A 12966-nucleotide genomic window follows, 5' to 3' on the forward strand; every position below is an offset into this window, starting at 1 on the left:
GCCCACACGGCACTGCGGCGCTCATCCCATACTCTGCGCCCTAAATCAGTTCCACCGCCGTGACGACGCCGCGCATTGACCCACGCGGCACTGCCCCCAGGCAAATGGCCTCCCAGCTCCCAGCAATGGCCGCAGAGGTTGCGCACCAGCCACCGTACCGACTCGTCCCGCTGCAACTGCTGCTCAGGCTGTCCTACTCAGGATCAGCATCGTGCAACCCCATCCCTGACCCCTTAATGGATCTCCGCCACCTACTTGGAGGTGAGGGCGCGGACGCGGCCGAATGTCGAATCCACCGTCTCCTCGTCGCGTGCCGTGCCCACCTGCGCGCGCGCATGTATGTACATGTGAGCAAACACGTCAGCGCGCACGAGCGAGCAGCGAATGCAGCAGCTCCGGGGGGAGGGGGCAAGGGCTTGGCATTCATAATCGCATAGGTCGGCCTTATGTTGCGCACCCGCCCGCCCGCTCCTGCCAGCCGTCCCCAGCCCCCGACTTTCCATCCCCTCGTGAGCCCCGCCGGAGGCACTCCTGCCCCACCCCCCGGCGTCTCCTTGCTCCCGACCCCCTCCCGCCCTGCCCTCCCTGGCCACCTCCGTGCCCATGAGCGCCCCCGCCAGCTCTGTGGCGGCGGACGTGGCCAGTGGCGCGCCGTTGAGGCAGGCGCCGCCGCCCGCCGCCGCAGCGAACAACTCCCCCAGCACCGGGTTGTACACCACGCCCACCACCACACGCCGCCCGACCACCAGCGCGATGCTACAGGGTAGAGACGAGGGTTAGGAGAGGGTTGGGAGAGGGCGGGAGTGGGGCGGTGGAAGCAGGGAGGCATGGCCTGCTTGCCAGGCGCACTGGGAAAGCATTGCCATGCGCGCATAGCAGCACGCCGCACGGACTACGGACTCATACGCCGCTTCAATGGCGGCGGCCTCACCTAGTGCAGACGAAGGGGAAGCCATGCACGAAGTTGGTGGTGCCTGTGGCAGGAGGAGCGCGGCGAGAAGCGGAGATGTGCTGGGGTCAGAATGCGGCCAGCCTCCCAGCCTCCCACCCGCCTGCCCATACTCACGCCGTTCCACGGAGCCCGTTCCTCGTCTCAGCCTGCATCCACCTCTCCTGTCTGGGATCCTTCACTCTCCACGCCGCTCCAGTCCCCTCCCCTCCCCTCCCCTCCACTCCCCTCCCCTCCACTCCCCTCCCCTCCCCTCCCCTCCCCTCCCCTCCCTTCCTGTTTCTCCCCCCTGTTTGTCTCCGCATGCCATACACAGCACACCGACAGCCTGGCACGGCGCCGCCGCGGTCACGCACCATCCAGAGGGTCCACCATCCATGTGGGCGCGTCAGTGAGCGCCGCCGCGCCGCCCGCCGCCGCCGCCGACTCCTCGCCGATAAAGGCGTGGTCGGGGAAGGCGGCGCGGATGCGGCCGAAGATCAAGTCCTACGGATGCGTTTGGGTGCAACAGCACAGTCCGGGTGGAGGTGAGTGGGCTGGTGGGTGAGCGAGTGGGGCATATCGGGTGCAAGGGCGCGGGATGGGCGTGTGTGGAATGGCTGTGCAGTTGGTCAACGGGAAAGACCAAACGCGGCATATGCCGTGCATCTGCTCCCGCCTCGCGCTCGCGACACCGTAAACGCCACCAGCAGCGGTCCTTGACCTTTGTACTCGTGGTTGCGAAACCCCTCATTTCCATGCGGCCTCACCTCTGCCGCCTTGTCCGTGGCAGTCACCAGGTCTGCGTGGTTGAGCTTCTCCTCCACCTGCTTGGGGCCCTTGAAGCTGCCCTTGATTACATCCCCTGCCGCGACAGCTGCATCTATGGCAACTTCTAGGTATCTATGATGCGGACTATCTTTCAGCGCTTCTGGAACGGGCATTTTGGCAGCGAACCAAACTTGATTGGCGCGAAAACTACGGTGGCGAAGTTCCCTTCTCTGTCAAAGCAGCTTCATGTAATCAGAATTGATGCATGACACGAGCGTATGGGCAAAATGCTTGCAGACCGTGTCATTGTGTTTTGGAGCCCATCCCGCCTTTCAATGGTTCGCTTGCAGGCGAGTAGGTTAACCCCACGCACAGTTGCTCATATTCGTTCACCACGCTTACACTTTTAATACCCGAGATCTACAGCTTGTTAGTGTTATAGACTAGTCTAGGTTGCGGCGCCCTGCACCCTGGTGGGGCGTCGCCGGATGCCCGTGTAGCCATGGCGTCTAATCGTGAGTCTATAGCATGCCATAGCTGCTGGTGAGGAGCAACAGCGCCATAGCTGAAGTAACGATTTGCCCACACTCACGTTCCAGGGGACGGAATGGGATTTGAAGACCGCTTCACGGCGGTAGAAATTGAGACTCAGGTAAGATGACAGGTTTCGGGACTGTGAGTACCAGGAAGCTAACGTAGCATGCGCACACCTCGCAGACGAAGGCCTTTGACGCCAACCAGTACTCTTTCTTCGGCGAGCTTACCGCGGCGGACACTGGGCTAGAAGGAGCGCTTGAGGTGAGTTTCTTGCGTCGCTGTGTTTCCAAGAGGCTCGGACGCAAACAACGATCCACGACCGCAGGATGGCCTGGAGGCTCCGCCAGACGAGGAAGGCCTGGAGTATGGCCTTCAGGTTGCAGAGAACGATGGACTGGGGCTGGAAGAGGAGGAGGACTACTCGGTCGCGGCCATGTTCCGCAACCAGTTGGGCTTGGCCCCGGCGACAAAAACGCCGGCCAAAGCGCTGGACCCAGACGACGACGCTGGAATGGATGCGCTGTTGACGGATCCGCTGGCGGTGGCGCGGAAGCAGGTGCGCGGGCCCGAACCTCGTAGGGGCGCAACCCCCCTCTTCCTGTGCCGGGCCCGGCGCGCTGCGAAGGAACCTCTCATACCCATCCACACCACCGGTGGCGGTGGCGACCATCAGGGCTAGGCTGGGTTGGCAAGAACTCTGCCCAGGCACCCTGCAGACGTCGCAAGTTTGAGCACCTGCTTCTATGCACTTGCCGCCATCTGGCCTGGTGGTCCAGCCTCCCCTCCAAGCTCCTCCCCTCCCTCGCCCCCTCCCCCCCACACAGCTCCGTGATGAGGACTACGACCACCGGGAGGAAGACCTGCCCGCGGAGCTCTTCCCCACGCCCGCCTCTTACGGCCTGTATGAGGGCTACGCGGCCGCGCTGGGGAACCTCGGCAATGGCGACGCCGCAGCCCACGAGCAGCAGCAACAGCAGCAGCAGCAAGCGCAGGCGCTAATGCAGCAGCAGCAGCACTCGGCGATGCCAGCGGCGCCGCCCAGCAATGCCGGCAGCGCGCTGCTTTCCATGATCAAGAAGCCCAAGGCCATGACGCTGGAGGAGCTGGAGGCACGAATGCTGGGCAGCGCAGCGGCGGACGCGGCCTCACAGCAGCAGCAGCGCGGGCCGGCACCGCCCCTGCCTCCCCACCTGCAGCAGCAGCACCAGCACCAGCACCAGCAGCAGCTTATGGGCCCTCCGGGCATGCCGCCGCCGCCCATGGGCCAGCAGCAGCAGCGCATGCCGCCGCCGCAGGGCCCTGGCTTCTTCCCGCACGGGCAGCCGCCGCACATGGCGCCGCCGCCGCCGCCGGGCCACCCGCACCTGCACGGTCCGGGCGGGCCCATGGGCCCGCCGCCGCCTCCGGGCATGCCGCCCATGCACGGCATGCCGCCGCCGCCGCCGCCGCCGCAGGGCGCGCCCGGCATGTACCCGCCGCCGGGGCCCATGGGCCACATGGGGCCGTCCGGCGGCCCTCCCCACCCTGGCATGTTCGGCCCCAACGGCGTGCCCATGCCGCCGCTGGGACACCCCATGCACCCGGGCCACGGCCACGGCCACGGCCCCATGATGCCCGGAGCCATGGGCCAGGGCCCCTATGGCCCGCCCGGCCCCATGCAGCGCGGCCCCTACGGCCCCATGGGACCCGGCTTCATGCACGGTGAGCGCAGGCAGTTGGCGTGGACGGGGTGGGAGGGATAGGGCGCGCTTGGATGGGAGGACTGGGTGGGGGCTGGAGTGGGTGCAGCTGATGGGACGAGGGGCAAGGGCGGTGTGCATCCGGTCATGGCGCTGGTGATTAGGAGAGGGCAAGCGGGGTCACGGGGGCAGTCACCACCACGATATGGAAGCAAAGCACTCCCGCATACCGTGTCCACTCCTTGTTACCCGCTAGACATCGCCTGTTGCTCCTTTAAGCTTATCGCACGACCCTGCCTCACCTGCAGAGGGCGGCGGCTTCCCCATGCGGCCCATGGGCTCCGGTCCTCCGGGGCCACTGGGCAACGCGCCGCTCAACGGCCCGCCGCAGCGGCCCGGCATGCCCTTTGGCCCCGGTGGCCAGCCCGGACCGCGGCCCGGCGTGATGCTGCCGCCGCCTCAGCCCGGCGGTGGGGGCGCGGTGATGCCGCGGCCGGCGGGCCTGCTGGGCCCCGGTGCGGCCGGGCTTCGGCCCGCGCAGGCGCGCCCTGGTGGCTCGAACGGTCCTGACTTCGGACAAGGGGTGAGCTCGAGTGCAGAGGTGCAGGCGGGGAAATAGAAAGCCAGACTTGGCAAATGCAGGTGGTAGCGCGGTCCTGCAGGCGCAGACACCTTGCGGCCAGCTATGTGAAATGCCTTGTGTTGTCCTCTGTGCGCCCGCACTCGGCGCCGCACGGCAAGGCTTCCACTCAACCTCCACCTCTCCCCCACCTCTCCCCCTTGCTCGCAGTTCTCCCGCGCCATGCCCGGCATGATGATCGGCGGCGTGGCGGCGCCCATCGCGCTGGCGGCGGCCGCAGCGGCGGCGGGCCGCGCCGGCGGCGCCGCCAGCGGCCCCGGCGGGCGCCTGGGCGGCAAGTGGATGAAGCCCGACGACGTGGAGTACGTGGTGCGCTCGCTGCTGTACACCGTGGCCAACGGCGTGCCCTACGTCGAGGACTACTATTACCAGGTGGGGCAGCAGCGGGGGCGGGAGGGTGCTCTGGGGGGGGGAGAGGCTGCGGGCGCATGGGGCAGGGGGCGGGCGGGTGGGGGGATAGCCATGCCAGACGGACGGGGTGGAGAATGGGCGGGGCTCAGGCGCGTCGGGGCGGTAGGAAAAGTTGTGCTGGTGGTGCTGCGGTGTGGTCGGGTCGTCGAGGCCAACGGAGAAGGGGTGGATGTGGTGGCCGGCTGATTGAAAGGGCGGTCACGCTGCCGGCGGACGACTGTCACCCGCCCCAAAACCTCTTCTTTACCTTTCCCCGTCCCTGCCCCTGCCGCCGCCGTCGCCACCGCCGCCATCTTCAGGCGTTCCTCCACAAGCACGTGCCCCAGCCCACGCGGCAGCAGCTGTCGCCCGGCGCCTTCCCCATGGCGGCGCCCTTCGTGCCGGAGGCGCTGCGCGAGCTCAGCGACGATGCCATGGCACACATTGCGCGGCTGGACCCCAGCGCCCGCGCCAAGTTCGTGGAGGGCATCACGGGTCTGGGCAAGATCGTGCTGACCAACATCCGCACACCCAAGGTGCGTGTGTATATTATTTGGTGTTTGGGGGCGGTGGTCGTGGGCGGTGGTCGTGAATGAGGAAAGGTTGGGCGATGGCAGCCGAGGCGCCGTGAATGTGGCTGCGTGCGTTGTTCGTGTTGCGTCTGACAGCTATGCGGGCGCCATGTATGACCCTGGCCACCCTACGCTTGCACATGTCTGACCCTGGCCACCACACACTTGCACACGCAGGTGCTGATGGACCTGTCGGCCACGTCAAACACCGGCGGCAAGGCCAAGGAGGCCGACGGCGGCGAGGCGGGAGCCAAGGTGCGTCCACACCTGCCCAGCGGCAGGCTATCTGGCTGCTTGCGCACACAGGGAGCGCCAAGGAACTGGCTGCTAGTCAGGGCGTGTTGCCCAGTAAACTGCACAGCGTTTTCCACAGTCCTCAGCCATGCATCCCATCCCTCAGCCAGCGTGCACTGTCGGGTTTGGGGGGAATTGCATAATCTGGATTGACTTTCCATCCCGCCTCTCCGCTCGTCACCGCACAGGCGCCCGCGCGGCCGCTGGAGCAGGAGCCGCTGCTGGCTGCCCGCATCATGATTGAGGACGTGATGAACCTGCTGCTGGACGTGGACGACATTGACCGCCTGTCCACACACATGGCCGCAATGGCGCAGGCGCAGCAGCGCGCCGCGGCCGCAGCCGCGCTGGACCGCGGCCTGGCGCCCGCCGCTGCGGCCGGCGCAGCCGCCGCCGTGGCAGCGGCAGCCGCCGCAGGCGTCGCGCCGCCGGTCACGCCCTACGGGCCCACCTCGGCGGCGCCTCCGGCGGCGCCGCAGCTGCGCCAGCGGCGCGAGCTGCTGCTCGCCGGCATCAATGGCGCCTTCCGGCTGCCCAACACGCCGGCCGGCGCCGGCTCTTCTTCTGATGCCGCCGCTGCTGTTGATGCCGCCGCTGGCGCCGACGGCGTGGCCCTGGGTGACGGCGTACTGCTGCGCATCATGGCGCTCAGCAAGGGACGCACCGTGGTGGCGCGCGCGCTGCTCGCCAGCGCGCCGCCCGCCAGCCTCAAGCCGCCGGCGGCGCCCGGCGCCAAGGCGCCCGGCAGCAAAGCCGCCGCTGGCAAGGGTGCCGCTGCGGCGCCGGAGGCGCCCAAGCCGGCGGAGGAGAGGGACCAGAAGGAGGCCGCTGACGCTGCGGCCGCGGACGCTGCGAACGGCAAGGAGGGTGCGGAGGGCGCCGCCGCCGCTGACGATGCCGCGGCGGCTTCCAGCGCCTCGGCGCTGGGCCCCAACGGCCCCAGCCCCTACGTGCTGCTGTGGGCGGTGCTGCGCAACGCCTGGCAGCTGTTCGGCCCCAGCCTGCAGGGCCTGGACCCGGCGGCGGAGCGGCCGATGCTGGAGGCCACTTCGCGGCTGGCGGCGGCGCTGCGTGACGCGCTGCTGCGGCTGCCCACGCCGCGCGACGTCGTGGACGCGGCGGTGGCGTTCAACGCCGGCGCGGCGCACCACGTGGAAGCGCTGGGCCGCAGCAACCCCGGCGCCGGGCCCATGGAGACCACCATGCTGCCGCTGGCGCAGACGCGCGCGGTGGAGGTGCCGGCCGGCGGCGCCGCCGGCGGCCCCGGCGGCGTGGCGGGCACGCCGTCGGCGTGGCTGGGCGAGGCGCTGGCGGCGCTAGTGACGCGCGCGTCGCAGCTAGGGCTGGCGGCAGCCGCGGGCGCGAGCGAGGGCGCCGGCGCTGCCGGCGAGCCTGCTGCGGCGGCGGTGCTGGTGGCTGGTGGCGAGGGCGCTGATGTCGACGCCGCGTGGGTGCGGGAGTACGGGCAGCTGCATGAGCGCGTGGCCCGTCACCTGGGCACGTTGGGTGGCATCCACGCCATGGCCACCAGTAGCAACAATGCCGAGGCGCTGGCGGTGGTGCGCGCGCTGTGCTGCAGGTGCGGGGTGCGGTGCGCAGGGTGCAGGGTGCGGGGACAGCGGACTGTGGGGTGTGGCGCCAGGCGAATGTGCGCGGCGCGCGGCGTGTCCGGCAGCCTGGCCGTTCCCTCAAGTTTCAACCAATCTCTTCCCGCTTGTTCACGGTGTCCTCCAACCCCACGTACAGGCTGCTCGTGAACGCCATGCTGCCGCATGCCTCCATGGAGCAGGCGCGCAAGCTCAAGGAGGCCCTGCAGGCCTTTTCGGGATAGCCTGCTGCAGCAGCAGGGGCTCCTCTCGCCAGCCGCAGCACAGTACAACGGCCGAGGGAACCATGCGCACAACTGATTGCTGGCACGGGTAGCTCAATGCGCATTACAGGGATGGAAGCTGACAGCGCATGTCCACTGGTGCATCCTCCGGTTCGTCCTGACATGTCGTCCTTACTATTAGGTTTGGGGTTTCACAGGTGGGTTTTGGTTTTGGGGGCTGGGGTGTTGTTCAGTAAGTTGTACTCGGAATCGGTAGCGACAGCACATGTGACACGATGACAAGTTGTGCAGGACAGGCGCTCGGACAGAACCTCTGTTATTTTAGGCAGGACTCCGGGACCCTAGATGTGGAGTGTGCACAGAGCTCAATGCCAGGAGGCATGGACCGAGCCGACTGCAAGAATCACGTCCAGCAGTGCGTTACTGTTTGCGTGTGCGGACCGGAGCGCCTGCTTTTAACAAGGCGCTCTGTGTCAGAGTGTTGTGATGTGTGCATCAGGGCTGTTAACGCTGGCAAATATGACACGGGTAGTCCAACGGAGTGCAGGCCTCATAAAGCGTAGACTCCAGAGGGGGCCAGCAGAGGTGCAGCGGGGATGGGGCATGCCCGAACCTCCTGCTGCGCATCAGGATGTTTGTTACGGTAGCGGTGCTCGGGCGACGTACGCCATGTCGTAGTCATGATGGTGTGTGCCGTACCATCGTACAAGAGATGTGGGGCTGCCGCCTGGCCGCTCCGTGGCTGCCAGCTGGAAGGGGACCAGAAGGCTGGGCGGGTGTAAGGCTCTAGAGGCGAGGTCCTACAGTGTCAGCAACGCGTGACTGTGCAAGGTTCCCTGTTTTTGCAGTTAACCAAGACCCAGCTGTTGAAGCTGCCTGAGCTTAGGAACCCCGATGGTGGCCGCAGGCTGGCCCACAGCCGCCTGAGCTGTATGATGATATTCAGAGTGCTTTTGATGATACTGGAGGTCGTTGCCGCTTGCCACTGCCGCCCCGCAAGCAAGCAGGGCCTTCTCCTATGCAAACAAATACCGGCATAGCTGAGACCCTGACAGAGGTTGACAAGTGCACACGAATCAGCACGCATGTCTTCCACTACTCTTAGGCTCCAATAAACTACTACCTCGCGCTTGGCAATGTCCGTCTCTGCACATGTTTGCGACATCTCGCACGTCAGACCGTCACTCGTCAGGCACGCGCTGAAGCCCCCGCCACTGCGTCCAGGACGCAGCATAAAGGTAGATCGCGTGTAAGTGTTACGAACGGGCATGCAATTACGGGCTTCGCGAGTAGCGGACCAGAAGCCGTGCGAGCCGTGCACAGCCGGCTACACCTGTCAGGCTGTAGCCGGGCCTCAACAGGGCATAAACGCCATCACGTGGTTTATGTTACGGATTTGAGACGACCTTGTTAGTGGGTATCCATACGTGCGCGAAAAGCGGGTGCACCTGCACTTGGACCCGACTTTGGATCCAGCGCCTGACCCAGTAATATTGCCCAGCAGCGCTTTAAGTAATGGCGTGTGCAACTGTGTAATATTAGTATACTGAGCATCGTATATGAAAAGTTCCAGAAAACTGCAAGTGGGCCACAAGGCTTGCGTGCGCGCACAGGCGCGATCAACATCCCGAGCGCGCCTTCAAGGTTTTTGAACATCAAGCTGAACTGAAGCCTGTCTCATATATTTAGGCTTGCTCGCACAACTCACATCACGAACGGTGAACCGCCGGTTCAGGATGGGTTCTCGTTTGCGGCTGGCCCTGGCGGCCTCAGTTATCGCCTGTTTCTATGTTGTCGCCCATGCTGATCAAGGTGCGCACATCAGCCGGCATTTCGCGCGCGACCGGCGCTCGTTCTGATGGGCCATCCGGGTTCGGCAATCGAGGCATTGCCTCTGCGTGCGCGCGGACTCATCGCTAGGATACTGCGTGGTAAACTTCGGAGCCACTTGATCTGTCGCGCCATTTGCTGCGGGTCGCAGGCGTCGTCGTAGAGCCGGCTACCGCGCTCGTTCGGGAGCTCCTGGACGAGGCCGCGTTGGCTGAGGGCCCTCCACCGCCGCGGAAAGAACGCTGGTCGCGGCCCGCTGACTGGCCCGCCAGGCCTCCCAAGCCCCCACGTGCACCGCGGCTTCCACCTCAGCCCGTCCGGCCGCCGAAACCTCCACGGTGCGCTGGAGCTGCAGGGGTAACCGTATTCCTAACGGTTTGCTGCGTGTGCATGCCGCATAATACTACTACCCACTCCCGGATGGAAGAAACGGCGATGCCGAGTGCTGCCCTTGGGAATTGCGGCACGCCACTGGCACACACAGCTAACTTCAGTGTGTCGATGCGGTGCAGGAACCCTCCCCGGCCGCCGAAGCCGCCGCGGGGCCCGCCGCGGGAGCCTATGAGCCCGCCACCCCCGCCTCCGCCGCCGCCACCGCCGCCGCTGGAGGAGGATCCACCACCACCCCCGCTCCGGCCACCACCACCGCGGGTGCCACTCCCTCCTCGGCCTAGCTCCTCGGTCCTTTACAGGACGCCCGCTGCCGGTGGCGGTGACCAACTACTAGCCGGTGAGACGCGGGCAGTGCCTTCCCGGCGTGCGCGCTGATGGTGCTGCGTCACATGTCAGTGCTGGCCGGGGCCCGGCCCACCTTCACCACCCCCGTAACCCTGCTGCACAACAACACCTTACCACACCACGCCATCTCTATGCCTTGCCAACGCCGTGCCAACGCCGTGCCAACACCGCAGGTGGCAACTGCCCGGACGCCCAGGCGATGCTGGACCAGACCAACGAGTACCGGTCATGGCACCAGGTGGGGCCGCTGCAGTGGAACGAGGCGCTGGCCGCCAGCTCCACAGCCTATGCGCAGGTGCTGGCGCAGGACTGCGTCATGAGGCACGCGGCGGTGCGCGACTTCGGGGAGAACCTGATGCAGGTGCGGGCGTGGTTGAGTGGTGGGTGGGGAGTTGTGCTGCCAAGCGACCCGGAATGGGTAGGAGACCGGCGCACCGCTCGTGGCTGCTGCCCAGCTCGCCGACCCGCATGGGCTCTCGAACGATGCATCACTCCTGCATGTGCCCGCAGGTCATCCGCTACCCCGCCTCTGACAACACCTGCAGCGTGGCGGTGCGGGCCTGGTACGGCGAGGTGGCCATGTACAACTGGCGGGCGCCTGCGCCGTACCGGGACAACTGGGCCAAGGGCATCGGCCACTTCACACAGCTGGTGCGGGCTCGCGGGAGGAGCGCGTGTGGGCGGGAGGGGCGAGAATCATGGGAACCAAGGGTTGGGCTGGGGTGGGGTGTGCATCTGTGCGTGTGGAGGCGAGTACCGGCGCGTGGAGGCCGGCGTTTCCGGACCATGTCACTGACCCTGGCCTTGTCCTGTTCTGGTGGTGGCGCGCGGCTGCCCAGGTGTGGCGTGGTACCAGCAGCATGGGCTGCGGCGTGGCGGTGGCGCCGTACGACATCAACGTGCCGGGCGCCCGGGGGCTGACGGGCGCCTGCAAGATTGTGGTGTGCCGCTACAAGGCGCCCGGAAACGGTGAGGCAGCAAGGAAGGGAAGGAGCAAGGAACGGCTGGGTGTGCAAGGCAGGCGGTCACGTCCGTGTCCGGTGGTGGGTTATCCTGCATTGCCTGCCACTGCAACCACATTCTTCACATCCCCCCGTCCCTCCCCGCTCGGCGTGTTTCTTTGCGGTTACAGTTGCGGACGACAACGCCTTCCTGCGCAACGGTGAGTAACAGCATGCTCTATGTTTGCTCTTGGACATGCGTCGAGGGCTACTTTGTCCTTGCTGTCCAGTATCCTTGGCCGGTCGTGCGCCATATGTGTCGGGGTCCAAGCCGCGTTCTACACCTGAAACTGGCACCACCGCCAGCAACACTAGCCAGGAACCCCTGCCGCGCCGTATGCATTCGCTCACGACGTCACACGCCGGCTCCTTTTCATCCGCAGTCCTGCCGTCTACAAACACAGCCGACACTACTTCCAACTGAGCGGCGTGCGCGGGCCTGTCGGCGAGGCTCCTGGTGGACACCGCAGAGCTGCTGGTCAGCTGCTGGTTGTGTGCCGGTGCAATACCGGCGCCTGGCGACGTTCCTACGCCCAACGTATGGAGCTGCTTTGGACCGCAGTTTCAGCTGGTGGGCGGGAGCGTTGCAGGAGCATAAGAGGTGCAGGTGTTAATCACTGGTCATGACTGGCAGCGGGCATGGCCCCTTCAGGCACGGACTGAGTTGCACGGCATGCGCAGTGGCATGTGCAGTTGTTGCACGGGGTGCTTTGGCTTGCAAAGCCTCACACGTGTTCCGGTACTGGTCCATGATGCAGCGGGATGCGTTAGGACAGTTCGATGTCGACACGGTACGGTAAGACTACTAGCAATGCACCGTACGGTACATCAACCCCAGCAATGGGTGCGATGCGCAGGCCAGTGCGATTTTCGCATTCCACGGCGCGTGCGGCCTTTGCCGGGTGACTGAGCCACTTTTGAAAGCACGGCGCGGCGTGATTGCCACGTTCGGCGCACTGAGCCCGTTGCATGTGCATTTTGATAGCATCACGTCTAACGCAGACACAAGTTTGCGCTGAGTTGTGGCGCGTTGGTGCTTGGTTTGAGAACATGTGAGTAACTACGAAAAAGTGGCGCCTGCTCGACAAAATCTAATTGAGACACGGAAGTGTCAGCACTGCTCAACCCCTTCTTTATTGAAGAAATGCCCTTATTCTTCTCTTTAAACTGCTAGTTGACTGGAGAGCGTGCCTGTTTGTTGCGGTTGTGGATTATGTGTTTCGTGTTCGACCCGGTGGGTGGCAGTATACAGAGGCAGCCTTCTAGAGCGGCCTTCTAGAGCGGTGCCATGTCGAGGAGGGGGATGAAGATCAGAAGGCACAAGGGCTCGAGCTGCGCGGCCACAGCCGCCAATGCTTTCTGAGACGATGCAACTAGCTTTCTCTGATAGGCTGTTACTAGTAATACTTTGGCGCAAACCATAGAGAGGCTTAGACGTGCTGAGACACAGGCGGTTGACTGTAATTTGAAGTCCTAAGCAGGGTTAAGATACGGTAGGTGCTAGGTAAGACGGACGGTGGTGACGGCTGCGGAGGGGCGAGCGATTCATTCGTGTTCCCGGGGGTTCGGGCGGACTGGAGTGAATGTGAGTGAGCGGGGGCAACAAACTAACTGACAAGGCCTGGTGTGGCGGATTTCCTTGGGCCTGGGTAAATCCTGGACCCATGTCCGTTTCGCAGTCGTTGCTGGAGGCCTGGAGCAAGGCCTGGAGCAGCTTTGGAGGCTGCTCGATTGGCTGTAAAAGCTTTGCTTCAC

The 12966-nt window shown here is 65.4% G+C and overlaps 3 protein-coding genes across 3 annotated transcripts in view; 2 read left to right on the plus strand and 1 right to left on the minus strand.

The window, feature by feature from the left end:
- CHLRE_06g278202v5 (L-galactose-1-phosphate phosphatase) overlaps positions 1–1961 on the minus strand; it is a 3286-nt gene extending 1325 nt beyond the window's left edge. Inside the window, exons 1-5 of the mRNA XM_001697943.2 lie at positions 1699–1961; positions 1306–1435; positions 932–974; positions 594–756; positions 256–323 (exon numbers count right to left, since the gene is read on the minus strand). Of these exons, the coding sequence (XP_001697995.2) occupies positions 256–323; positions 594–756; positions 932–974; positions 1306–1435; positions 1699–1872 (578 nt within the window). The 5' untranslated portion in view covers positions 1873–1961. The remainder of the gene's footprint in view (positions 1–255; positions 324–593; positions 757–931; positions 975–1305; positions 1436–1698) is intronic.
- Positions 1962–2111: 150 nt separating this feature from the next.
- On the plus strand, positions 2112–8713 carry CHLRE_06g278203v5 (uncharacterized protein). The gene is made up of 11 exons (XM_043063135.1): positions 2112–2214; positions 2299–2351; positions 2417–2497; positions 2562–2792; positions 3061–3937; positions 4224–4498; positions 4706–4927; positions 5266–5481; positions 5695–5772; positions 6000–7390; positions 7558–8713. Exons 1-11 carry the CDS (start codon positions 2202–2204, stop codon positions 7640–7642), a joined length of 3522 nt encoding a protein of 1173 aa, XP_042923839.1. The 5' UTR covers positions 2112–2201; the 3' UTR covers positions 7643–8713.
- Positions 8714–8761: 48 nt separating this feature from the next.
- CHLRE_06g278204v5 (uncharacterized protein) lies at positions 8762–12964 on the plus strand. The gene is made up of 8 exons (XM_001698024.3): positions 8762–9454; positions 9624–9810; positions 9985–10202; positions 10384–10571; positions 10721–10861; positions 11050–11179; positions 11343–11372; positions 11595–12964. The coding sequence occupies exons 1-8, from the start codon at positions 9379–9381 to the stop codon at positions 11633–11635; spliced, it is 1011 nt and encodes a 336-aa protein (XP_001698076.2). The 5' UTR covers positions 8762–9378; the 3' UTR covers positions 11636–12964.
- Positions 12965–12966: the final 2 nt, after the last annotated feature.

Source organism: Chlamydomonas reinhardtii, chromosome 6, assembly GCF_000002595.2.
Source record: "Chlamydomonas reinhardtii strain CC-503 cw92 mt+ chromosome 6, whole genome shotgun sequence".
Taxonomy (NCBI): Eukaryota; Viridiplantae; Chlorophyta; class Chlorophyceae; order Chlamydomonadales; family Chlamydomonadaceae; genus Chlamydomonas; species Chlamydomonas reinhardtii.